This window comes from Pelodiscus sinensis, chromosome 4 (assembly GCF_052426305.1).
Source record: "Pelodiscus sinensis isolate ZL-2025 chromosome 4, ASM5242630v1, whole genome shotgun sequence".
Lineage (NCBI taxonomy): Eukaryota > Metazoa > Chordata > Testudines > Trionychidae > Pelodiscus > Pelodiscus sinensis.
In genome coordinates, this window is record NC_143055.1 from 131,790,498 (window position 1) to 131,818,373 (window position 27,876).

The 27,876-nt window shown below is 46.0% G+C and overlaps 1 protein-coding gene across 11 annotated transcripts in view; it reads right to left on the minus strand.

Moving 5' to 3' along the window:
- Positions 1–27,876, minus strand: part of CSGALNACT1 (chondroitin sulfate N-acetylgalactosaminyltransferase 1) — a 73,807-nt gene that overhangs the window by 15,549 nt on the left and 30,382 nt on the right. For 4 of the 11 annotated variants that reach the window (XM_006125366.5, XM_025185792.3, XM_006125363.5 and 1 more), the window contains 3 exons: positions 18,895–18,971; positions 15,681–16,588; positions 796–1,012 (listed from right to left, as the gene is read on the minus strand). In XM_006125366.5, coding sequence (XP_006125428.1) covers positions 796–1,012; positions 15,681–16,314 — 851 coding nt within the window. In that variant the 5' untranslated portion in view covers positions 16,315–16,588; positions 18,895–18,971. Of the gene's footprint in view, positions 1–795; positions 1,013–15,680; positions 16,589–18,894; positions 18,972–22,059; positions 22,130–23,847; positions 23,930–27,876 lie in introns of those variants that run through there. The other 7 variants (XM_089778165.1, XM_075929293.2, XM_075929296.2 and 4 more) reach the window with 4 other exon arrangements.

The window sequence follows — 27,876 nt, forward strand, 5'->3', positions numbered from 1 at the left end:
TCATCAACTGAGTTTAGTCTGATGAAAGATATTCCCTCGCCCTCCTCATCTCGCTAAGAGAGAACAAATCACTTGGCCTAAGAATCTCTGCATCTGCCAGGATGTGTGTCGCTCTTGGGCAAGGACAAAGCGAAGTCATATGAGTCTCTCAGTTTTCTTATCAAAATGCAAGCCTCATCACTGGCAGCTTATTCTTAGTTCTGACCGGGAGCTACACCTTGATTAAACCCATTCCTGCAATTGCTACAGCTGCAGGGGGGGGGGGGGAGAAGGGGAGTCAGAAAGAAAGAGCCTTGATCAAAATTAACGAAGCACTCTTGAGTCCAGGCACATTTTTATTGCCGCTCTATCACTTATTTATCCTTTCGTTGGACTACTTGCCGTGACTCTCATGGGAGATAAAACAATGACTCTTATTTTCTAGAAACCTTCCTGTGATACTTAGGGAGTGAAACGGACAGAGTCATTGAGGTTGTTCTGGCACCTATTCTCTCAAAGATGTAAATAGCAAGTTTCCAACAGAATAAAATACTTGGTACATGCTTTGTCAACTTCAGAAACACCGATGACTGTAGCATAGCCCGTTCCCTTGTTCCCCACTACTAAAGCTAATTGCTGTTCATGTGAAATACCTGTTGATCCAAGCAAATGCAAATAGATTTTTTTAATGATAAATTGATGGTTTTCTGCACATTTTTTCTTTCACTGGGAAAAAAAGTCATTGGTGTTTGCAGAAACTGCATCATAGTGTATACAAATATTAAGGTAGATATAGATCCACAAAAAGAAACAAACCTGAAATTTTGCATAAATTGTCGAAACTTGCCGGCTCTCTTGGCTAATGGAACTACAATGTTAATAAGCGTGTTGGCCATGTTGAGGTTCTCATTCTTCACTTTCATGATGGGACCAAATGGTCGGAATAAAACGACTCTTCTGAATGTGTGGGGTCTGTCTCCTTTGAAAGTCAGCTCATACAGCGTGCCTTTATCTTTTTCCGTTCGGTAGATACCTGGTAGGAGAATATGAAGGAAGGGAAGCATTAGCATGACACTGGATTCCCCAGGAAGAAGTTGCAATATTAGGTTGCTTTTGTAATTTAGACTTGGCAGCAAAGAAATGAGACATTTTCCTACAAAATAAATTAGCAAGTACTCTAGCTCTTCCATAGTTTGGAACCAGAACTCAAAATCTAATAAGGGACACACTCACATTTTAGGAAGGTGACTTTCCTATGTCTCATAAAAATCCACCTAGATGACAAGTCTCTGAGAATCACCATTTGCACATACAGTAGAACTTGTTAGATGCTTGCTCCTTATTTTTCAGGATGTTCCAAATGCACAAAGCACTACCAGGTTTTCCCCCTCTGGAGAGTTTACACTAGACACACATGAAAACTCCTGTACAGGAAGTGCCCAAGGTCCTGACAGACACCATCTTCTTCATTGTCAAACTGCAGAACCAGGGAGCGAGGAAGTGACTATGTTCAGCTCTTATTTTTGAGATGCTTTCTAGCACCATAGAAAGTTTATCCCTCCAGGGTGGCAACGTCCATTAAGTCTGCGAGGATGTTGTGGAAACCTGCCCTTTGCTTATGAGCAGCAGGAGATTGCTTGGGATGCCCACTGAAGCAATTTCACTCTGGCAAGCAAGTATGTCATCATGAAGATCCCACAGCAGGAGCGATTGCCCCCTTCGTCTTCTGTGACCATCCATGGTGCCTATGCCTGGCTGCATCGGAGGGCAGGGAACCAGCTGTGAATCTGAGACATCTCTGGTATGACTAAGCTTGTATGAAAGTAATGAACTTAAACAATGGAGGCCAATAAATCCGCCTGGGTGTGGCAGGTAACAGGGTTTGTCTCAGGGACTCTTTTTATGAGGCTAGATCAGAAATTTATTTGAGCCAATTTAGGTCTAGGATAAACCTAAAACGCCCAATTTTCCTTGGGATAGGACGAATTATCAAGACTGATTGTGGCTGGGGTTTTCAAAGTCTAAGGGAGCTGGAGTAAGTCCCATTTAAATGCAACCTTAGGCTTCTTGGAAAATCCCAGCTTACCATTTTCTGTCTTTCTGCCTTCCTGAGGTGAATTTTCCGTTGTTCCACCACGCATTGGGGCATCCAGCATCAAACTCATGAAGCTGAAGTGTAATTTTTGCTGAACCACATGGTGGTGCTGCTGAACTTATTCCTCACCTGATGTGTCTCAATAAGCCAATATATATGTTGCCAAAGCACCAGTCTAACAGCATCCGTATATCATATGGCAATTTCCCAGTGCTCAGGGATGTCTTTGTTAGGTTCCTGCAGAAAAGTGAATTGTTATATACTTAATGGGTGACATTCAGCCTGTGCCAAGGGGCCAGCAGAAAGCCAATGCGCCACTCAACGGCCTTTCGGTGGTCCACAAGCCTTAAAATTCATCCATTAAGGAGAACACCTTCACCCCACACCGGGTGTTTGGACAAATCACTTCCTCCTGGCCAGGTTCACTGGCGTTTTAATTATTCTCTTGACTCAGACCCACTCCTTAAACTCAGTGTGAAAGCTGCATCACATATCCCACAATTATAACCCATAGAAGAGTATAACTGGATCTCTCTGTCTCTCTCACAGGGACTCCAGGGGCCAGCAGAATGCAGTTCAATGGAGGTCTACAAGAAATCAAGGAAAAGAGGTTTCTGAGCACTCTGTTTTCTGTCTCCTCGCCAGTATCTGATCCATAACAAACAGTAGTTTTGCCTCTCACCTCCATGACTGTTTAGTTTCCTTGATATCCTCTTGTGAAAGACTTAAAAAAAAACTGTGACAAACCACCCCTAATAAATGATGGTAACTGCTTGTCCTTTAACTCTGATTTGATGGACACCTTCAGAGCATTCTAACAGATGTGTGAGGCATGATATTCTGTGGCAGGAGCTGTGCTAGGTTAGCCCCTCGTTATAATCATTTAAACTAGTTTACTGGATAAAAAAGAATAACTTATTGGCCTTAGATCACCCCAGATCCTTATGAGAAATAAAGAGTTTCAGCATTTCTTCCCATCCAAGACAGTAGCTGATTTCAATGAGAAATAGCACGTTTTGTTAACGGCTCAGCCACTTCATGAAGTTAATCATTTCAAGGTGTGCTTTTGGTCTATAAAATCTTGTTAAGCTTGAATGCTGGATATCCGGGGAAAAAACTGCCTCTCTTCTCTCTCAGTGCTTTGGCTGACCAATTGAGATAATCTGAATGGCTTGAGTTTATAGTTTTTTGATATATATATGGCTGGGGGTGGGATACAGGTGGAATCAATGGAGGTTCTGTGGCTCTGGAATTTCCTTCCTCCTCTATCCTGGTGGAAAGTTTGATGATGAATTCAGTATGCTGCAAGGTGCATCTATTTATTTAGGCTTTTTCTGAACGGGTGGCTTGAGAGAGAAAGCTTTCACTGGGAATCAGAATGGAGGCGGTTCTGAGTGTCTGTTTTTGTTTAAATTAAAGATTACATCAAAAAGTTTGGTTTTAAATTTTGTTTGTGCATCTGGCGAGATACCGAAAACGCACTGCATACACTTGAAAAATAAAGAGATATTTCTAATATCAAAGAAGACCTACATTAGATCATTTAATACAATTTAGCCATCTAAAATTTTCCATTAGGTCTTTGGCTGGAGTACAAAAGTCTGCAAACAGGAACTATCCGGCTATTTCCTTCCCCTGAGTAAGAAGTTCGCTAATATGGCAAGAAGGGTACTTTATCAGGTAACTAGACGCCGATTTCCACATCTCATTGCCCTTGTTTATCACTTGTATTACAATGGAGCCTATAGGCCTCAATGGAGACCACAGCCCCCAAATGTTTAGGCATTTATAGTATAGCCCCTACCCGCAGCAAAAATGATACACAAGAGTAGTTCTGTTGATGTCAATGGCACCGATCACAGTGCGTTACATTAAGCCCATCATGCCGGATTAGGGCCTAAACAGAGTATTCTGGAGGGAATCCTGCACCAAAACATTACAAATTGTGCACAATATTTTTTAAATTCTGCGAACGTTGTCAGTGAATAACTGTGGCTCTAGCATGGCCGTAGGGAACAGAGGCCACTGGCTGCATTGAGGGAGGAAACCATTCTGACGCTCCCCTCCCCCCCACATCCCTTTCCCAGTACAGGGACCCAGCAGCGAGGCTACACCTGACTCTGCCACAGTGCAAGGGCCGGGCCCTGCCCCTTTGTGCCAAGTGCACTGTAGGCAGGCTCAGCACAGCAGAATCCCAGTGTGAAGGGGCTTAGAGAGGGGGGAGCCAGGTGTGTGGGGAGAGGTTTCTGTGTGGGTGTGGGCGGATCAGTGAGAGATCTGGACGCACAGGGACTCATGGGGGGGGGGGGGTTCTGGATGAAGGGGCAAAGGGAACCTGCAGGGGCTCCAGGTGCAGCTGGTGGAAGCTCAGTGGGGTAGGGACTTTGGGGGCCAGAAGGAGGGGTCTAGCCATAGCGGGTTAGAGTTTGTCAAGGTGAGGGTTAGATGAGCCTACTTTTGGGGGAGCCCCAGCTGCTGCTGAGGGGATGCTGTATGCCGGGCTTCCACCTCCTCGCACAATTGCCCTATCCCCTTTCCTTCTCCATGCCCTTCCCATGCTATCCCTTCCCCGCACTCCCTTCCTTGATGTCTCCTGCACCCCACCATGGGCACACTGTGCCATAGAAAAAAGGAAGGCTCACAGCACACAGAAGGGGAGAAGAACTGGCACTAGGGCCCAGGGTCAGAGGAGCCCAAGATGCAGCCTCCTTCAGCTGGGCAGCTCTGTGCTTCTAAGAAAGGGGGGACAGCAATACAAAACCCTATGAGCCCCCCGTGCCTCACCTTTGTTGGGGGGCAACCCTCCCAAAACTGCATACATGCTTATCTCCCCCCACGCAGCTCCCCCGCCTTTTCTGCCGGGAAGCACAGGAATTCTGTAATGGGGAAGCCTTTTCAAAGGGGGCAGTGCTGCAGAATCCCCCAGGAGTAAAAGACAAAGGAAATATTATTCCCACTTAATCTCTTTGTGACTCAGTGTCACAGCTATCAAGTAAATTGCCCAGGTTCACACAGTGGGAGGGTTGGGAGCTGAACCGACCTCTCCTGAGTCACAATCTAGTGAGGTAACCACAAGAACATCTTTTTGCTTCAGTACCAAGAATCCTTGAATTCCCAGAAGATTTCCCTCATTGCCATCGCCATGTCTAAAACCATCAAAAGCCCTTTTAGCAAGTTACGTGACTCAAAAGCGTACATCAGGTGGGTTTGAATTTGTTGTAAACAAGCTGTGCCTGCACACAAGTCTTGCTACAAAAATTGCTTTAAGTTTCCTCAAGAAAGCAATAAGTTTTGTAAAACACAGGCAGTAGCTATGGTATCAGAACAGGAGAAACCATTTTTTGCTGCTGTCAATAGGTTAACTGGTTTCAGAACGTCCACTGGTTTCCAAAGCAGCGTGTTTGAGATTTGCCAAGACGCTTGGAGTTATCTGCCAAAGCAAATTAGTCCCAGGTTTTTCAAGACAGAGGATGTGCCACTTGGTTAAACATCCAGGCTCAGGGTGGAATCCTAAAAGCCTGATTTGGATTGGACAAACAGTTGCTTGGGGTGGAGGGAGAGGCACAGTGAAGGGAGAAAAACTGGAATCTAATGGGAAACAGATGGGAAGACTAAAACCAAGCAGGAACAGTGGGTTGTGAGAAGCTAGGACAGTGGAGAAAAATATCAGCATTTATGGGATCTAACTGTGCACACACAGCGTAGAAGTAGAAAGGACCTGCACACTGCACTGCAGCTCAGATAAACTTGGTTTTGTTCCAATATTCAATGCAGTCAGTGTGCTGCCTTCCCAGGCTAACCCCAATACAATCACGGAGCCCTAACAAAGTGCAAGAAAATTATTCTCCCAGTTCAGCAAAGCACTTAAAAATCAGCTTCAGTCCTACAGATATCGATGGAAACCTGCCTGGCTTTACCTTTCTCTAGACCTAGGCTTACTCCTTTTGTGGTTGCATGCCCTTAAAGCCATACGAGGAAGTTACTCACCTGTGCAGTAATTGGCATTCTTTGCAAGATGTCCCCGTGGGTGCTCCACATTAGGTGACTGCAAAGCTGCATCTGTTTAAGGAGGTGGGGACTTTGGATCTGGCATGAATGCAGTGGATAGGACTGCCTTAGAGAATCTGAGGGTAGAGAAAGGTCCTTGGGGAGGTGCATAGTGCTTTGCAAATGTATGTTGTGATGACCAGGTAGCAGCTGTGCAAATGTCTGCTAAAGGGACCTTTTGGAGAAATGCCACTGAGGCAGACATGACTGGCTGAGTGTGCTCTTATGTTGTCAGGAGGGTTAGCACCTGATAACGAGTAACAAAGTCTTATACAGTCCGAAATCCAGTGGGAAAGTCAAGGGGCTGAGATGGCTTATTGTGATTAGCGATGGAGACAAACAGCCTAGGGGATGACTTCCATGGCTTTGTACATTGTAAATAAAAGGAAGTGCCCTGCGTAAATCCAGCGTGCATGATTGCTTCAAATGCATTAGCATGAGGTTTGGGGAAGAAGGTAGACAGATGTATGGTCTGATTCAGATGGAAGGAAGATTGAACCTTTGGCAAAAAACATAGGACGAGTTTATAAGATGACCTTGTCTTTGAAAAAGGTAGTGTACAAGGGATCTGCCATTAGTGCTGTGATCTCTCCTTCCCATGTTGTGAGAGAGATCTTGTGAGTCATTGTGGATAGTTCTCTGAAAACATCCACTCCGTGCGCAGTGGCAGTCAAAAAAGCAAACAGAATGTTTGGAATCATTAAAAAAGGGATAGAGAATAAGACTGAGAATATCTTAATGCCTCAATATAAAACCATGGTACACCGACATCTTGAATACTGCGTACAGATATTGGCATTGGAAAAGGTTCAGAATAGGGCAACAAAATGATTAGGGGTTTGGAATGGGTCCCATATGAAGAAAGATTAAAAAGACTTGGACTTTTTAGCTTAGAAAAAAGAAGACTAAGGAGGGATTTGATAGGAGGTCTATAAAATCATGACTGGTGTGGGAAAAAAATGAATAAGGAAAAGTTATTTACTTATTCCCATAATATAAGAACTAGGGGTCACCAAATGCAATTAATAGGCAGCAGGTTTAAAACAAACAAAAGGAAGTTTTTCTTCACGCAGCGCAGTCAACCTGTGGAACTCCTTGCTAAAGGATGTGGTGAAGACCAGGACTTTAACAGGGTTCAAAAAAGAGCTACATAGATTCATAGAGGTTAGGTCCATCAATGGCTATTAGCCAGGATGGGTAGGAATGGTGTCCCTAGCCTCTGTTTCTCTGGAGGTGGGTGACAGGGGAGGGATCACATGAGGATTCCCTGTTGTGTTCCCTTCCTCTGGGGCATGTGGTATTGGGCACTGTCGGCAGACAGGATACTGGGCTGGATGGACCATTGGTCTGATCCAGTCTGGCCGTTCTTATGTAGGTAACAGCTACAAGAAAAGCTGTTTTCACAGAAAGGTGCAAAAGGGAGCATGTTGCCATTGGCTCAAACAGAGATTTGGTAAGAGTATTTAAAACCAGGTGGAGGTCCCATGGGTTTGCTGGTGGGGTCACATCAAGGTAAAGTGCTTGGAGGCCTTTGCTGAACCTCTTAGTAAGAGGATGTGCAAATACTGAGGTATTGTCTATTTTGAGCTGAAAGGTTGCTTTGGCAGCGAGGTGTACCTTGATGGAGCTCGGTGTGAGACCAGTCTGTTTAAGGTGCAACAAACAGTCCACGATTAGAGGTAATGAAGAAGTAGACAGGTTAGCGTGTCACTGTGAACACCATATAGACAACATATCGTCTCCATTTCTGGAGATATATTTTATGGGCACTGTGAAGTAGGACACATAGAACGTGACGGGAGCACTCTAGTTCTTGTGTGGAAAACCACTGTGGAGCTGCACGTTCAGAAGATTGGGGTGGCTGGTTTGATTTCTTGGCTGATAGAGGCGATCGTGATGGTGGGGCAGAGGGATTGATGGTACTCAAGACATTTTGAGTAGAAAGGGGAACCAAGGTCGACGTGGCCAAAAAGGTGCTATGAGAATTAAATGTGCTTTGTCGGAGTGCATCTTGACTACTACCCTGTTTATGAGGGGTATTGGGGAAAGGCATATAGGATGTGACCAGCTGATGAGGAAGGCGTGTCCGAGGGAACCATTCCAGCTCTGGAACAGAACAGCGACCACTTCTTGTTTTGTGTGGCAGAGGTCTTTAGTGGGGTGACCCCATTGATGGAAGAGCCACGAAAGAATATGTGTGTTGATTTGCCACTCATGTTTGGAAGGTAGTACCTTGCTTAGTGCGCTGGCCGTGGTATTGAGGTTGCCCGGAAGGTGTATGGCCATGACAGATACACTGTACTTCAGGCACCAATTCCAAAGTGCAATTGCTTCTGTGCATAGGGCATGTGATCGGGCCTCGCCCTGACAATTTATATAAAACATTGCAGTGACATGGTCTATGTATGGTCTCACATGACTGTTGATTAAACAGAGGAAACACTCGCAAGCATCTCTCACTGCCCACAGTTCTAGCACATTTATGTGGAGACCTCTGTCTTTGTTGGACCACAATCTCTGGGCCATGTGATGCTCCAAGTGTGTGCTCCAGCCTGTGAGGGATGCATTGTTCATCACTGAAATGGACAGTTCTACGGTAAGGAATGGAATGTCAGAACATAGATTTTCCTGTTTTACCCACCAAAGAAGAGTTTTCTTTACTGAGGGTGCGATGGTGAGGGACTTTGATACTGTGTAGATGTTGGGTTTGTAAACCATCCTGGGCCACCCTTGCAGACACCTCGGCTGTGTCTACATTGGCATTCCTTTCTGGAAAAGGGATGCTAATGAGACATTCCTTTCAATTAGGAATAAGGGATCTTCCGGAAAAGGGCTTATTTTCCGGAGAATCGCGTCTACACTGGCGCTTTTCTCCGGCAAAAACCCCGAGCCGGAAAAAAGCGGCAGCCATGTAAATGCAAATTCCGCGGGGGATATTTAAATCCCCTGCGGATTTGCAATTCCGAAGTGTCTCATTAGCATCCCTTTTCCGGAAAGGGATGCCAATGTAGACACAGTCCTCATGTGCAAACTCACATTTCTGACTACAGTTGCAAGCTGCCATGTGACCCAGGAGTTGTAGACAGTTGTGAGACATTATTCTGGGAGAGGACTGCAGCAGCTTGATCAAGTCAATGATTTTCTGAAAATGGTCTGTAGGAAAAAAAATAAAAGCACATGTGTAGTCCAGGTAAGCACCTATAAATTGAATTCTCTGAGTGGGTATGAGATTTGACTTGCTCTCATTTATTTGTAGACCAAGACATTGGAAGATGTGTCTTGTGATCGAAAGAGAGCTTTGAGCCTCAATTTCAGAGCGCGCTTTGAGGAGACAATCATTGAGGTAAGGAAATATGATAATGGCTTGTTTCTGGAGGTATGCTGTAATGACTGAAAGCACCTTTGAAAAAACTCCTGGTGTCCGGGGTGTCCAGGTTTATGGATTTTGGGAAGCAAATGGAACAATCCTGTTCAGGGTTCAAAAGGTGTTTCTGTGTGAATTTGGTCCTGAGTAGAGGCAGGGAGTTCCTTAAGGAGATAGTATAGTTTCTTTTGGTATTCTGAAGTGGGATCAGAGGAGAGAGGTCCTTTTGATTTCCTTTAGAAAGAGTCACAGAATGTTTGCAATGCATTTTCGCTAGTTCACACTGCCTCCTCCCTTTATTCTAGCTCAGCTGTTAAATGTGACTTGCCAGGGACTTTCTTGTTTAAAATGCCAACTGCTAGACAATCACTTATGTCCTCTTTGATTGAGACCAAAGTGACAATGCTTTGCTCATTCGGTGTTCTGGACTTCTTGTGGGTCTCTGCCCTCTGATAAAAGCGCATATCCATTGAGTCAGTACTTCTTCTTTTGGACCAGACCACTCCCACTATTTCAGGATGATGTCATGGCGATTCTTAGTGGCTTCCTCCAGGAAGATGAAGGATTTGTAAATATTTTCAGTTTCCCATGGTGCAAATTCACAAGCTGACCTGAATTTTCCTTGCAGTACCGAGAGCAGGATTCACATTAACTCATGTTGCCTGGACTCACTATATCCGCATAGAAAGATGCCTTTGCATGCTTATACTACACACATTAAAGGTTTAGGATCCATATGGTGTTGTCTCTTAGCGCTGTCACCTCTTAGCACTCCAAAACATTGCAGAAAATGAACACTAAAGAAAAAAAAAAAGATAATTATAACAAGCAGACAGCACGTGTTCCTGCCTGAAAAGATGAATATAGCAGACAGCAACTACAAAGGCTAAATTACTAGCAGAAAAGAAGAGGTGTGGCTCTCATTTTTGAACAAGAAAAATGGAAAATCCCAAGCCCTGCCAAATATTGCTGCTGAAGGCCAACTGTCTGGACATTTGGAAAGTCCTTGGGCTAGAGCAAAGCTGCAGAGAAGGAGTTTAACTCAGAAACACCAGATTCTAAACACACGTGATTCTGTCTAGGCGCTGAAGAGCAGGCGATACGGATTTATTTTAAAACACCCAAATGATGCCGCAGAAACATTTCCATCAAATGCTTTAATTTTAATGAGCTGCTTGGACAAACTCTCTCCTTCAGTAACAGCACATGAAATGAGAGAGAGAGAGAGAGAGAGGAGAGGGAATGAACAGACACACACATCTGGATGAAGTCATCACCTTGCAACTCTCACAAGGCCAGCCACTGCTGTAAATCATTGATTGGGTCCTGTGTGGCCAACCTAGGTGATGGAAACCAGCTGTAAAAAGAGCTCCCAAAAGTCAATGAATCAAAGTTTCTTCAGATCAGCTGATGTGTCATTAAGGCCCGGATTCAGCTAAATCAGTGAGATTTAAGCATGTGCTTTGCTGAATCGACCTACATAATCCCTAGAGAAAGTCAAGGGGTGAACTCCTGGCTCTGTTGAAACAAATAGCAAAACTCTCAGCAACTTCAGCAGGGGCCAAGATTTCCCCATGGAATCCAGAGTCCAGAGCACAAAGGAACCCCTCAGATCTATCCTGGATCTACAGACACCAATTCACTCTGCTGCCTTGGGCATAATGAACTATCTGCTTCCAATTGCCTGCTGTCAGACAGGGAAAAGAACCCCTCCTACCCTGCCACAGAGGGTGCTGAGATGGTTCGTTCCTCTGCGTTTCTAAGGCAGCTTGCAGACTAAAAGCGTTACATGTTATTATCAATGCACTAACGGGCCAGATCACTGGCAGGCTCCGGCTGCTTTGAACTGCTTTAGAGACACAACGCAGCTCTAGAAACCTGGCTTAACTGCCCACTTAAACCTGCTTTGTGCAGGGAGAACATGCCAGTGAAGCTAGCCAATTACTGAAATTTCCTATGGGCTGCAGCCCCAGTGGGGTCTGCTGCCTCCAACCCAAGCTCTGTAGCAAGGCACGGTATAGATTGCACATTGACAGTGAGTTATGGCTCGCGTGACAAGATCGGAGCAGAGGGCCTGCCATGTCTGAGCCTCAGGATATACACAACACCCTGCCCGCCCAAAGAGTGCCTTCCACACGCACACTGCTATTTCTAGTGCTGCAGCATCTCATCCCCTCAGCTCAGGTGTACAGACTCCCAGCTGTGGGAGCCTTTCCCCAGATCAAGGAGACTCGCTGGCAGCAGGAAAAGGCTCTGGCTGGGGGGAGTCAGCAGGGAAAGGCTGTGGTAGTGGGGAAAGGCACAGGCAGTGGGGAAAGGTTCTGGCAGCGAGAAGGCAGCAGGGCATGGATCTCCGCTGCCGGAGCCTTTCCCTGTGACACACCGCTAACTGCAGTGACAAGGGTGATACTCCCTGCTGTCACTGCGGCCTGTAAGGCCGTGCTTTACATGTCACCAAAAGTGCAGAGAGTGTCAGTGGCAAATTCTGGCTCAGACGTTGGTGCAACCTCTCAATGCCCCATGACGTAGTGGGGGGCTGTCTACTCTAGTGGCCCTGGGCCCACTCTGTTGGGCATTCACTGGTTGCTGTGGGTGACCCCTACTGGCCTCTATCTGTAAGCACTGCCCAGCAGGGGGTTGCCCCTGAGCACCAGCCACAGACAATGACCAGCCAAGGTTTCTCACCTAACCATGAGAAGGGGTTTAAACAAAGGAAGGGGTGTGGCTACCGGGGGGGGGGGGGGGAGATGTGTGTTGTGTGGTTGTTGAGAAGGGGCAGTCTGGCTTGGAAAACATGAAGAGGATAGATTAAGCCGAATGCTGGTGGTTCAGGGCGTGTGTACCCCAACCCCAAGGGGTCTAAGGCTGCCTGCCCTTACTCCGATGTCCACATCAAACCCGGGCTGTGCTGTGTCTCCGAGAAGCAATAAACCCTCTCTATTCTACTGGCTGGTGGAGTCACATCTTGCTGCATACGGGGGTGCAGGCTTGGGGGGGTCCCTGACGCGCCATCACAGCCCCTTATAACGGGTTGGACCAAAACGGCACTAACGAGGCCTCAGCAAGCTCTTGCTACTGTCAGGTGCCTTTGCCTCACATTCCACTCTTTATCCCACCACCATCGGTGAGTGAGGGAAGGAAAATAAGAACTGACCGATGACTACAGCAGAGACGCTTTGTCTTCATCGCCCCAGAGAAGGTGTTAGCCTGCCTTTGCTAACTGAGACCAGATGAAGCAAGCACCCCTTAGTGCCCAAAAACTGTAGGGGTTCATTAGAGGCAGGGACCACACCAAAGTGCTCTTGAATCTGCATTCCCATCCTGCAGGCTGCAGTGGCCCCTCTGGAAAAGGCAGGCATGTAGCACTCTTGCCAAATGTCAGCTAAAAAGCTGCAGCCAAAACACCAGAAGAACAAGGAGATAAATTTCCTCCTTTATCTTAAATTCAGTTGGATTAATTAGCTGTGCAGCTTAAGTTTCCTTTCCAGCTACTGGCATCGAACAGAAAAGGGGGAATGCAGGCGCAGGAATAAAGCGAATCCAGGGCTATTGTATTACCAGCATTGATGCTGCTTTTTAGCACGGCCAACTCTCCCTTTTTCTACCATACTTCACTGCCACTATAGCACACAGTGACACTCAGTGGCCTGCCACCCAGCCCACAGCACCAGTTTAGACCCTTGCCAGACTCCTGCTCTGAGATGTGCTGTGCTACTCTGGCAGGCCCCCAATCGGGTTTGTGCACGACAGCGGGGGCGCTGCTCTACATGCCTTTCTTGCGCATTCAGGCACACTCCAGACAAGTTCATCATTAGGGGACAAGAGTCTGCTGTCATTTATATCCGTGTAAAGCTGGAGTAACTCCACTGCCCATACAGGGGTGACTCCAAGCTTGTGGAGGCGTAGAAGAGAGACCAGGATTTGCCTGAAGGAAAGGAGGGCAGGAGTAAAAGCCTTGTTCTATTTCAGCACAGAAGGCAGCAACCTGCAGCATCTCTCTCAAACCTGGCAAGATGCCATCTGCACTGGAGAACAGAGTGGTGCTTTGGCTGAGTCAATGCTGCTACAAGCAGTTCCCCCCACATGGCTGTGTCTCTAGAGGGACCTAAAATACCTCCCTAAGATACAGATAGAGACATAATCAAAAAAGAAAACCCATGGCCTCTCCAACCAGCCTTTCTCCAGATGATGGAAGACGTTCAGCAGAGCACAGATGGAAAGGAGACTGACAGAGAACCCAAGTACCTGCAGGGACATCTGTGTGTTTGTGTGTGCTGTGTGCAGGTGCTACAACTGCAAAAACTGATTGGATCGCTCGATAAGAGCAAAGAACACTTACAGAGCCCAGTCAGTCCTAGTACTGAACAGACCTTGCCATGCTAGCTGGGTCCCACTGCGAAAGTAAGCAGCATCGATCCTAGAGACCAAGTCACGGCTGTCTAAGCCACATCCTAGTTTTAAATGACCCCAGTGATGGAACAACCCTCTAATGGCTGGGGAATGGACCGGGCACATTAGCCACTGATCTTTTATTTCACTTTAGGACTCTTATAATATCATGAATGGTGTGGAACAAAAAACCAAAGCAGTGTTATTTACCCTTTCCTACCACGCAGAAGCCAAGGCTTACCCAACGCAAGTGAACGACAGTGGGTTTAACACAACGAGAGGAAGTACTCTCCCATACACTCAACTTATTGCTGGGGAGGGTGTGAAGTCCACAAGTAGAACTGGGCTCAGAAACAGAACTAGGGACATTTGTGGAGGATTGGCCAAGATTGTCAGAGACACAAGCCCATGCTTGGGATGACCCTAACCTCTGCCTTCCCGAAGCCAGGAGGGGAAGATGGAAGTGAATCACCCCAACTACCCTGTTCTGTACATCTCCTCTGTAGCTCTGGCACTGTCCCGTTGGAGACAGGATACTGGCCTCACCCCGCATGGCAGGCCTCACATTCACCGCTCTCCCCCTTACTGCTCATTTTGCTCTTCTCACTGATGGAGTTATAGGGTGACCTGAAAATGAACAAGGGACTCAACCACTGACTTGGCTGCTTCTTCACTCCTCCATGCACAATGCCCTGAATGCATGGCGTCCCCCCCCAGACTCGTCTATATGGCTGCTGCCCTCTCCTCTGCCCCTGCACCAAAGACAGCTGGCGAGGCAGTTGGGGAAAGCAGAGGGTCTTCATTTGCATGGTATATAAAAGCTAGGCTTTTCAAAGGAGCCCAGGGACATTAGAGACCTAGCTCCAAGGGAGACCCATGTGCATTATAGGGATGTGAAAGGTTAACCAGTGGGGGCTAGAGCAGCTTCCCACCCGCTATGGGCAGGGGGCTGCTCCAGTCCCACGGGGTGTGGCGTGCACAGGTGTGCTCCAGGCATCTGAAGAAGTCCCTGTCCACGGCAGGCCCAGGTGCTCTGGATGCCCCTGTCCATGGCAGACTGCAGACAGGGATTGCTACAGACATCCAGAGCAGCCCGCCCCCCAATGAAGTGGTAACTTCATGTTTAACCAGTTGACCAAGTACACAGGATTTTACATCCCTAGTGCATTAGCTCTCAATAGGCGCCCCCTCTAAGAGATGAGTAAAACGCTATTTCTAACTGCCAGCCCTACAAACTCAACCTGGAACCTAAGGGCTAAGCTAAAGCACGGTGCACCTTGGTCCTCCCGCTCTCTGCCGGTGGCACACAACAGTTTAGGCTGCTGTGGGCTGTAATGCTTTGGTCTGATCATCAGTTGCTGGGTTTGGTGTGTGCAGGTGCCGGGTGGGGTTTAGTGGCCTGTGAAGTATAAGGACCTGGTGGTTCTCCTGGTGTTACTCCGTGAAATTGAGCCATAAATTCTATCTTTGATTATGTACGAGCCAGGAACGAGTGCAGCTCACTTCCCTAACCACGCTGGCTGCTAGCAGGAGTGACTGCAGCCTGTACACACGGACAGCAGATCTGTGGCGGGGGAAATGTGCAATGCTTATGAAGCAGAAAGGCCCTTTTACATTACCCCTACTCTCAAGGGGTCATCCCTTCAGGACGGGGTGAGGTGCTTTGGCTGGGGATAGCCCTGGCCAACTGTGGCTGGGGTTGTCTGAATGGGGAGAGTTCCGTGGCTAGACAGAGGCTAGAGGGACACCCAGATGGTAACCCCAAACTCCTCCTTAACAAGCAGCTCTGTTCCCACAAACACAAACCTTCGATGAAGTCTGAGGCTGCGTACATGGGATGGTTTGTGTTGCTGTCACTGTCCGGGCTGTTTAAAGTCTCCAGAGCCAGCTCAATCGCCTCCACCAGCTCGTCCCGCTTGTCCTTCCTCACAGGTTTCTCCTCGGGGTGGCGTGTCAGTCCCGTCTCCAACTGATACACCTTCTGCAGGGTGAAGCTCTCAAAGGGCACAGCCGCATACTCCGTGGGCAGCTTGGCGCCAGCGTGCACCTCAGCTCTGTCGATTTGGGAGCGCAAGAACTGCAGCAGGTCGGCGGGGGTTTTCTCTGGGTTGCTGTGCTCCAGCCCTGGGCCCAGCGAGTCCGTGTAGTGGTCCTGCAGGCTCTTCAACTGCTCGCTCCGTTCCTGCAGCTCATCCTTCAGCTGCGCAATTTGCTTCTTGAGGCTGTTGATGTAATTGCGGTGCTGCTCCTCCCGCTCCTGCAGAATGGCCTGATACCCCTCTTTTCCGGTGGGGCTGTTGGCCCAGGGGAACGCAAGCTGCTCATCGGTGCCCTTCGGCGTACAGGCCAGCATGTAGAGAACGGACACGGCAGAGCAAAGCACCAAAAGCAGAATGACCAGCCGAGGGAGCCAGGCACTCAGCCCTCGCCGAACCATCATCTTTCAGGGAGCAGGCGTGGGCACATCAGTATCTACATTGCCGGGCGTGTCCAAATAGCGCCGCTAAACAGATGCATGTATGTGCACAAGTGGGGATGGCAGCTTCCTTCTAAAGCGCATGCTCCACTCGGGTACCAGGTGCAGCCCCGCGTGTACTTGGCAGTGCGAAGAGCCCCTCTGCAAAGGAGAAGCTGTGAGCCGAGTGACACCTGCCATTCCCCACAGTCACTTCCACTGGCATCCTACCAGCTTGCTGAGGTTGGCAAAGGGTGACCTGAAAGGCAAGCGACAAAGACTAGTTACAGATCCCTACGCTACAGTCTGGGCAGTCAGGAGAAGGGACAAGGATTGTGAGTGTGCGCAGGAGCAGTGGCATTTCCTGCTGTGCCTAGTAGAATGTCTAAGCAGTGCAGGATACTGCGATGTACTCTTCAGCTGTGGACAACGCTAACTCTGCGAGGGTGCTAAGGCGCTGGCCCTGCAAATCACGATTTCCCCTTCTTCCTCTGCAGCATGGAACATGGATTGTCTGAGCAGGTCTCACTTTTGGCTTTAAACTCTATGCAACTTCAAACATACCGAGTAGTCCAAGTTAGAGCACATTAGGAAGCTCTTCGTGCATATGAGCAGGGTCCACAAGGGCCGGTTAGCAGGCAACACCCTGGTGCTCTTTAGTAGTGCACCTCGTCATGCTGTGGAGACAAGCCACTGACTCTGGACAAGGTTGATCCTAACAGTCCATTAAATCTTGCAAATGCTTCAGGAAGCCTGCAGCTGCCAACTCCTAGCCAGTTTTTCAAAAGAGCACACATTCACATTTTCAAGTCTCCGGCACCCACAAACGGCAGCAGATTTCCAAGCAAGCTTAGCTCAGCTCCCACACAGGTTCCTAATTAAGATTTTCCAAAGGGGCTCGGCACCTAACAGAACCCACAGGGACGTATGGCCAGATTTGATGTGCAGGGTACATAGCATTTTCAGTGGCATGGCTTGCAGCCCTAGATTCACTTTTGACCTTCTGTAGTGTCCAGAGGAAACTGTCCAGGCAGATAATGGAGGCATCGTTTGTTATTTTGTTCTTTAAAATTAACCCCCGGAAATGCCACATAAAAGGTTTTTTAAGAGAAGGTTATGGATGGGACTTTCAAACTCACTCCGTGTAGGCCTAACTCTGCTGCTACTGAAGTATTTTGACATTGACATCCCTAGGAGCTGAGTGGAGAGCTACTGAAAATGCCACTCTACATTTGCCTGGTTAAGCTCTCAGAAGTCATGAAATCAAAGTTATCCTTAATCCTGCCCCCTTGCATACCTGCCTTGTGGTATGGTCTTTGGATACTTGTAGTTGCATCAGTCTAGCCACAAATATCTGCACAGTGACAGGCCCCTAGATAAACATATTTGACTCCTGAAACTCATACGACTGCTGGGGCATTTCCGGGTCTTGACCCAAAGCCAACTGCAAACAACGGGGTTCTTTCTGTGGATTCCAACACGTTTTGGATCAGGCCACTACATACAATGGAGAAGGGGCTAAGGAAGCAGAAGGTGTCTTTAAGGGACAATGAGTAAAAAGTAATGAGTAAGACTAAAGGGACCATTAGATCACCTAGTCTAACCTGTATATCACAGTCTACAAGCCATTATCTTCCATCCTCCGAGCCCTACATTAAACCCAAGGACTTTCGTTAGACTAAAATATTTCAGTCCCTGGGAAACTAAACTGTGTGCCACAAACAGAGAACAGGAGGGATCAAGGTGCCACCAAGGCCCAGGGTCCCTGAAACAGCAGGGAATGGCTTGGATAAGAGATGCCCAGAAGATGCCAGCAGATGATCCATGCCCCGTGTTACAGAGGAAGGAGGGAAACCTGGCCCCAAATGTTCCCCCAAGTCAGACTGACAGCAAGCTACACACCTTCTCTTAAATAATGGAGGAAAATGCTATGGGCTCAAGGTGACTTTCAGCAGGCTGCCTTTATGAATTGTTTGCTTGAGCCATCTCCCACCTTCTCATTCCTGACTAGAAGGCAGATGGGAAAGGAAGTTGTGAAATTGTCTTGCAAGCACAGCCACAAAGCAAATACACAAAAGCTACCCATAGTCTGAACCTTGGTTTTCCATCTCTCTGCTGTGCCTGATGCCTCAGATGAAACTGGCCCTTTAATTTTTATCAGTATTTAACAGCAGCAGGGTGTCACTTAGGGATGTGGGCTTGTTTGCGGGGAAGACTATAAAAACACAGCTCTATTTTTTTCAGTGACACTGAACTGCTGATAAAATATTTATAAGATTTCCCACAAAATGCCAGTGATTTCAGTGGAGAATTGTTGCAATAGACAAAAACATTCACAGCAGCAGGAAGAAAGTGCAGAGGGGAACTTGGGGATCAAACTGTCCTTGCATTTTCTCAATGCTCTTTTCTCAAGAGCTCACCCAGCTCCAGCTAATCCTTACTTGGCCACAATCATCTCTTCTTTAATTGACTTCCAATCACCCACACTGATAATGCACATACTGTACAAGGTGCTGTCAACATGGTAACACCTCTTCATTCCTTTCACATTTGTCAACTGCCTACCTCTTCAATTTGCCTTTTGTTCTGTGGAAGGCGGTAACGCAGCTGCTTCTTACAGATGTGCCGTGAAAGCCAGTCTCCTGAAATGCAAGGGAGCTATTCAAGGCACAGAAATTAACTTGGGCATTTTTAACTCTCGAACGTATGTGGCCAAAGCACTGCAAGAAGGGATTGGGCAGTGAGGCGAGGGCAGGAAGTGGTAGGATGTAGTACATAAAACACTGCTGTGTGTGTATGCTTCACTTTGCACAATCAGCCCATTGACTACACTGGCCTGCACTGAACTTCAGTGAAAGGATTAGTTGTGCTAACAGAGCATAAACCGAAATTACATTTCCATGGCTTAGATAAACACACTGTTTTAGTTCTCAAAGAGGCATCAGCCTAGGGCTTTGGTTAAAGAGCTCTTCTAGTGTTGACCCTCCAATATGTATCCACAGCAGGCTCCTTGTCTGGGGGTTCCCCTCTTCCCCCATCCTCCTTTTTTGGACTTTTGAATCTTGTCAGACACCCATCTTTAAATAGTCTCCAAGGACACTATGTGGGTCTGGACTGCTTTATTTGCTGAACTGGCAATCCAATGGCAGGAGCCCTCAAGTTTAGAACAGGAGGAGGGGGGATCTCTAGGAACACAAGCCTGACAGCAGATTACAGAATATGCAAAGTCTTTAGCCAGGGACACAATCAGATGACTGACTGCAGGTACCAGGGCACCCGGGAATCTATTGGGGAACTAATAAAAGAAAGTTCTTCTTCACACAGTGTGTAGTCAACCTGTGGAACTCCTTGCCAGAGGAGGCTGTGAAGGCTAGGACTATAACAGAGTTTAAAGAGAAGCTAGATCATTTCATGGAAGTTAGGTCCATAAAAGGCTATTAGACAGAGGATAGAAATGGTGTCCCTGGCCTCTGTTTGTCAGAGGCTGGAGAGGGATTGCAGGAGACAAATCACTTGATTACTGTCTTCGGTCCACCCTCTCTGGGGCACCTGGTGCTGGCCACTGTCGGCAGACAGGCTACTGGGCTAGATGGACCTTTGGTCTGACCCAGTACGGACGTACTTATGTTCTTATGTAACTGTGACTCTCAGTAATGGGAGCAGCAATCTTCAATGTATGCAGCGAACACACACACACACACACAGAATCCAGTCAGTAGCCTCTCTTCACCATCCACACACACAGAATCCAGTCAGTAACCTCTCTTCGCCATCCCTGCCATCATACCTCTGACTGCAGTGTAGACACCCCCTTAGACATGCAGGGCCAGATCCTTAGGTATACATAAGAGGCACTCCACTGATTTCACTGGCGCTATACAAATTTGCCTGTGTGTTTTGTGATGCTCAGTATCTAACTGCATTAAATACTTGTGATTCTGGCAGACCAGGTACCAGCTCCTGCCAAAGCACCAGGCCAATTTACTTGTGTGTTAGTATAGATCAAAGTGATTATTAAATGTTTAAGAGTGTATTTGGTGTTTAAACTTCAAGAAAAGTAATGGGATGTTACTGGCATTATTTTCATTTATCTGTATCCTGTTATAATGTAACAGAAACCATTTACCCTATACGTGTGTCACTGTAACTAAATAACTCACCAAAAGAGAAAGGAGCCTTGCGGAATGCAAATAGGGAATTTTAACAGAAAACTGCTAATTTCAAAGCAAGAGAGGATTAAAGGTCATAGACTCTAAATACATTCCTCACTCTCCATCATCAAAGGAAGAGCCCACAGACCCTATCAGTTTGTTTTGTGTAAGAAGCAAATAAAAGTGTAGATTCAAAGAAAGATGTTCCCTCTCTGGATTGTCTGGATTCTAACAGAAGATGACAGAGATCCCCAGAGATATACTGGGTTCACCTGAGAGACTTGTGGGGAAAATGGCAGCTTGCTACATCTCTGCTACCATTTGGAATTATGGATTGTGTACATATATTTTACCGGCTTTAACCTCTCAGTAATTCTCAATTTCTTATTATAGCCAATATGTAGCCTTTAGTTAGATTACTATAGATTTGGCTACCAGCATTTTTTTATTTAAGATTTAGGGTACAGACTGATCTGGGGTAAGTGGCTGGTTTCTTGAGACTGGGAGCAATCAAATACAGTATGAGTTTTTGGTGTAAGTAGCCATTTTTCACACAGTGCAGTTTGTCTGGAGGGAAAGATAGCCCTGAGAATCTAAGGGGACAGTCTGAGATTCTGTGGTGAGACTGTGACAGTCATCCAGGTATTCTCTTTTGTTACTGGCTCGATGATATCTAATTATAGAGTATACAATTAGTTTGAGGGGTCTGCCCTGAAGTAGGCACTCCCAGTGGTGAGCCCTTCTAGGCAGCGTGACAGTAGTATTAGTCAAGCAAGAAGCTCTAACGAAACCCCACTGATCGTGTTAGTCAATGAAAGTTTTGCTGCTCTAATTTAATTTAACCCAATTTGTGCAGGACCATGTTCCTTCTCACTCTGTGCAGTTAGCCTAGCTCTGGAAGAGGTTGCTTAAGCACAGTTTACTGGGTGTTTTTCACACACTTAGCATGCCACACACAAAGCAGCGGACAGCACTGCTCTGAGCATAGGGCCAGATGTGGTCACCCTCTCCCATGTGAGTAGGGCCTTATAGTGTGAATAGCCTCACTATAATCAAGGGGTCTGTTAGTGGCTCAGTGGTGGAATCTGAGCCACATTGTTTGCATGGAATTCTGGGTAAGAAAGAGCCCCACGCTGCTCTCTTCCAGCATTTGGCACTTCAGAAGCCATTCAAATGACATAGAGCCTCATGGCAAAAGCTCTGCTATGGGGCAGAGTGGGCAGCCCCAGGCTTGCTGTCCCCAGACAGTGGAGGAACCTTCTGCATGGCTGTATGGGCCCAGAGGGGTGTCCTAGAATGGAAACGGGAGGACAGCTTGACTTCCTTCCCTCCACAGAAAGCAGGATTCCCATTCTGAATGGGACTTACTGCTAGAGGGGACAGCTAGGTCTCAGGAGCACAGAACAGAGACCACGGCAGCTCCAAGGAGGGCCAGAGGACCACACCGACGTGAAAACACGCTGGGGGCTGCAGGGTTCTACATGGTTTTCTCAGCAGATATACTGAGACTGGCCACTCTCTCTCTTCCCCCCACTCTCCATTACAGCCCAAACTCCTTTCCCAAGAGAGTCACATATACCTTTAATACCACAAGTTCAGGAGACACATGCCCTTCAGTGAACAGGATCCTCTCAGGTTAGACTGTGAGCTCTTCGGGGCAGAGACCTCCCTCTCATTATGGTGCACAGTCCCTGGTACCAAGGGGCCCTGACTGCACACTCTGGGCACTACTGCAATATAAATAAATGATACTAATTTATCACAAGATCTAGTGTTATCACTGTTAAGCTGTCACGTCAGCCCAGAGGAAAATGCTGCCAGTGAAACTGTAGCTGTTCCACTGAAGATCCAATGACATACTGAATGCTATCTGCAGGGCAGGGCAGGCTCCCAGCCCCTGGGACACAGACAATGATAAATATTTTAGCAGGTTCAGCAGTGTAATCTTCCAGTGACTGCCTCACATGCCACAGCTCCTAGGCCCTGGCTGCTCCACCACTGCTCCAAGTGACTGCTGCTAGTCTCTCGCTTATCCCCCCTAAAGCATCTCAAACCCTGGTACAAGGGCTGAGAATGACAGACGCTGTGATTAATCTGGGTGTATGGAGAGGCCACAGAGAAATCTGAAAGACCTCTACTGATGATGAACAACATATGGCAGTATCTGAATACAAAGATCAGAAAGGAAGGGTTAATGCCCCCAGTTCATGTCACTCAGCCATACCTGCACTGTACCTGGCCTGGAGCAACTGGCATTTTGCTTGAACTGGTAAAATATTCTAACAAAGTGCAACAGTTCAGTGCACAGTGCCCATATGAAAAATGGCGCCAGTGGGGTTACTTAGGGAGTGAGGTGCCACCCACTATGAGTAAGCGGTCCAGCATTTGACCCTCTGAGAGCTAATAATGTGAACATACTTTCACTGGGTGAGAAAACCTGAAAATCTTCACAGACTTCTCCTAACCGGCTGGATTTCCCCCCAGGTCTCTGCCAAGGGAGTCCTGTCTTTCTTGTCTGCCTGGTCTAAATTATCTATCCAGAGGTGAGGGGTAGGAATTTAAATGGAAGGCAGGGGAAAGAAGGCATCTCCCTTTGATAAATGTAGCGTACCTCTATGCTCTTCCTTCAGACCCCTCCTTAGAGAATGACTCCCGGTATATGAATCCCTTTATTTATAATATCTATGCAGCTTCTCCTTCTTGAACTGTTTCCCCATGAATCCTATTTGTTCGAGTTACCGTGCAAGCACTTTGGCACAGGGATAGCTCCTTAGCTAGTGTAAATCAGCATGGTTTCACTGACATCAGCACACTACTTTAAATCAGCTGAGGATCCAGCCCTTTCTCCTAGTGCATGATCTATAAAAGCTCCATCTGCATTTATGAAACTATACAAGTAATATTGTTAGTTTGTGTAACATGAACATGCAACACAGAACACTTGCTATCACAGTGTAAAATGAAAGTGCCTCCACACATTTTAAAAGGGTTGTTCCAGCATCTCTATTTTTTTGGCTGACTTCAGGCAATTCTTAATTAAAAAAAATTTTTTTTCCATCCCATATTTCATTTTCTGAGATGTTTGTCCCTGTAGCAATAATTGCTCTATTCACCAAGCAGTAGGACGTTAGATAAGAAGTACAAAGTTACTAAACTAAACCATGCACAAGAATACTGATCTTTTAGTGACATGCAGCCCTGATCACCTGGACACTCCAAACTTTACCACAACTTGGTTTGGAATCAATAGAGCATTGAAATACAAATAAAGGCTAGTCATGAAATTTAACTGTCCCAAATCGAAGTATAAAATAGCACATACCATGCCCTTGGAGAAGAAAGAAAAAAAAAGGAAAAAAACCCTTACTGTATAGTCGTCTTAATGTTTGGAGTCAGAATTCTTCACCAAAAGCAAACTACGCACTGCCCTTCATACCCCCAAGGAGAAACAGAAGTCATTGCTTGTGTGTGTGTGTTAAAATACTCTGTAATTGACTCCTCCCACAGAGAGACAATTACTTTGTTTTCTGCCTATAAGTTAACAGTTAAGGTCAGGTCTTTTCCTCCCAAATAAAGCTAAAATGCTGTTCTTAAAATTATCCAAAAAATCCCCACAAAAGTGTGCCCTTGGCCATGGAAGTATTATCATAGGGTTTTAGAAAATGGAAGTAAAGAGTGATTTTAAATTGAACATACTGCATTGGGTTTCTAATTCTGAGAGGCACAAAAAGTCACTATAGAACACACTGCTTTTCCTTCCGTCAATACGCTTTATATCCTGGTGCTACTAATTTAATTGGTTTCCCATTAGTGAGATGGGACTGTAACTTTATCTCGACTGCATTGTCTGCTAGAGAGTTTGAGATGAGGATAATTCTGAGGCCATGGGCGTACCCTATTCATTAGATTCAGCCTAAATGTTTCTTGAAGAAATTCTCTCACACAGACAGCAAAGGGGCAATTGGAAATTGTGCCACCATAAACCAGCTGTTTTAATATCAAAAAACATTTTTCCATAAGAAAAACAAAAAAATACAAAAAAATATCTGAAAAAAAGTATTGTTATTCTTTCTATTATAGAACCTCAATGAAAGGTCAGGCCCTTCTCATGCCAGGCACTATACAGCTAAAGAGTTCCTGTGCCAATGATCTTACCACCTAGACAGATTTTTTTTGTGGCATTATTCTGTCTGGATAAAATAATAATGTTATTATAAGGTTGTAAGGAAAGCAAGTCTGAAATTCAAGCCATTCAAAATTAAAGCTAAGAAAAACAAATGCTTAAGGGAAGCCGATTCAAACCGCAAGCAAACCCCTGCAAAAATGGAAGGTTTTTCCATTCACATGCTATGTGTAGTTCTTCCACACCAAAAAATTAAACATGCCTGTTACTTTACAAAACGGGATTTTTATCTTAATGACACCCTCTAAATTATGCCTTCCATCCCAGAACACTGCCATTTGTAAAGGTTTTGGCTCTTTTTTACAGCTCAAACCACAGATAATTGGGCATATCCACACTTGTCATATTGAACTGTGGTCAGAGCACCTGAATTTTCACCCTGTATCCCGCTAGGCAAAACTCACCAAGCTTCAGTGTCCACTGGTTACGTTCCCTGAAAGTCTCAGCACTGCTCTTGGGCCTGTGGCATTTTGGAAGATTTTCAACAGGCATATTGAAAATCACATTTTCTTTTAAAAGAATTGAGAGAGAAAGGGGTCAAATTCCCACAACCCCCTAGGAAACTCCCATAATTCCCGAGGGTGTTTCTTGAGAAAGCCCTGGAACTTGCACCATTTCCAAGCCGTGGTTGTATCACAGAGGAGAAGGCTAGTAGAAATACTGCTCACAATGAGAAAGCTAAGCCTCAGCCAGCTTTCTCCCATCTAGTAAGCTACTGACACCTGAAAACCAGACAAGCCCAACGCAGCCCACTCCATGTACTGCTCTGTTGCCTTCAGATGCAGGCTAAGCCACAGGCAGAGGTTGATAACCAATACTGTAACAGACTAACACATGCCTTAAGATCCAAAGGTCTCAGGTTCAATACTCAAAGCCAACACGTGTTATGACATTACATCCAACTTGCCAATGTTTTTTTTTCCCCAGGAAGTTTCAGCCACTTTCTTCATTCCGGTCCCATAAGGCAGTGCGTGAGAGCATATCTTCTCCCCAATGCCAACAAACACATGTATCCAACATCTATAAAGCGCATCTGGTTGCCTCAATGCCGCCTCATACTGTAGTCTTTAACAAATATGGGAACGGAACGAGGATGGTGCCTCTCTATAAAACGCTTATTTCTGATTAACAACCTCTCATCAGAGACACTAAGAATTAGATTGTTCCCAAACTGTGGCCAATGATTAAGGAATCATTATTTATCATCTTAACTTTTTGCAATTGAAGTTGGGCTAACCTGGAATTAAGCTCAATCATTTGGCTGGAGTTGTTCCCAGAGTAAATTAATAACTTTGGTGATTGCCAGAAGTTTAACAAACGATTTGGCTGATCTATTGAAGTTTGATATGGCTGATTAACATCAGTCTTGTTGGAAAGCTGCAGAGCCAACCCCTTCATCAGATTTCACCCGAGGAAGTCACTGCATGTGTGCCACCTCAACTCATGTGTGCACCAAGGAGAAGAGCTGTACCCCCAGACCAATGTAATTTGCACCACGTAAAAGGAAGAGTGCACAGAAATATTCCTGTAACAACACCAGCCATATCAATGAGCTCCTTGAGAACTCTCAGGCTTACAGATGGGCCGTCATAATTCTTGCTCTGTTAAATGAGAATACATTGTTATCTAACTCCTTTTGGGATACAAGTCAGGGGCCAGCCATCTACAAAAGGGTTGAAGTCAAGCCAAATTTGGATTTCTAACGTAACTTGGATGATCATTGTGCATGGGGACTGCAACAGGGCACCTTAAAAACAAGACAAAATTCTTTCACCTCTACTGATTAAAGCACGGAATCATTTCGGGTCAGAGGTTTTTGTTTTGTATGTTTTTAGTTTGGTCTCTGATGGGGTGTTGCTCTTTGCCTTGAGAGAGGCACAATCACTGCATGGTTTCCCCCCACCCCTCGCCAAGCTAACAGTTACAAATGTCCTTTGGCTTTATTCTGCTCTATTTATCTCCATAGTGTGATTTTGCACAGGCAAAGACTGGATGAACTCAATTTATGGCCCCTTTAAGAGCCAGGCATGATGCTAACCCAGCATTCAGGATAGAATGACTAATCTTACCAGAAATAACTCAGCCTGGTAGAGGTAGGATCTGTAGAAAATGAAGGACCTAAAGTCCATCTGGGGATGCAGGTTTGTTATTCATGGGTTATAGCCAAGTTTTGTCTTCGCAGCGTGTGGTTTTGTAACTACTAATACATTATAATTGTTTTAAACATTGCATACACTGAGTCAGTGCATTTTATGCCAGAGGTTTCTAGAGATTCTGCCAACTTTACATCACAAGGTACCAGAAGCTAAAATATACACGTGTCTGTGCCAGAACATGGATGAAATATAGACCCGAGTATATATTTCATGCCAGGGCTTAGGCCCTGATTCAGTAAGGGACTTAAGTACGCACGTAACTTTAAGCTTTGAGTATTTCCATTGAATTCGGTGATCTTTGGGATGGAAGATAAACTATAGAAGAAAGTTTGTTAAAGATCTAAGCTTTCCTGCATACTTGGATGAACAAAGCATGTACAGTGCATGGAAATGAACAGATTTTATATGTCAGAAGCAATTGCCAGAGAAGCAGGAAAACCAAACTATCCCTAGATGGGGAGTGGAATGCTGTGCACACTTTCAGAGAGGGTGCAGAGACCTGACAGACAGCACTCGATTATATGCCACCCCATTAACATTTCAGCTGGAGCTAAAGACATGGAATGAAAGTCAATGACTTGGAAAAAAAAGCTTTTGCATTGTTATTTTACTCATTAAAAATCCTTTTCACAAACAATTACAGAACACTAAGAGAAGTTCCTTAAGTAACATTAGAGGCAGCATAGCTGTCTTTTGTGCCTCCCCATGCCACTCCCACTACAAGCAGAATGCAGAGGGTGTTGGGAAGGAGATGGGCAGAAGCCAAAGCTCAGAATTTTAGTAACTTGTCATTACTTCAGCTCAACAGAGTCTTTTGCTTGAGTGCTCTAAAAAAAATCTTAGACATGTGGTTCATTTTTCTAGATTATTTTTAAAGCTCATAATGATCAGACCTTATCCGCTCACCTTCTTGTCAATGCTAAAACAAGAAATCCATATTAACTCACTCATAACTGTTGGAGAAAGGAATAGATGAACCACAGAAGTGGCCAGGGAATGCCTGAAGTTTTCTACATTCAAAATTCTGTATTTGCATATCTGTCTATTGGGGGAGGGT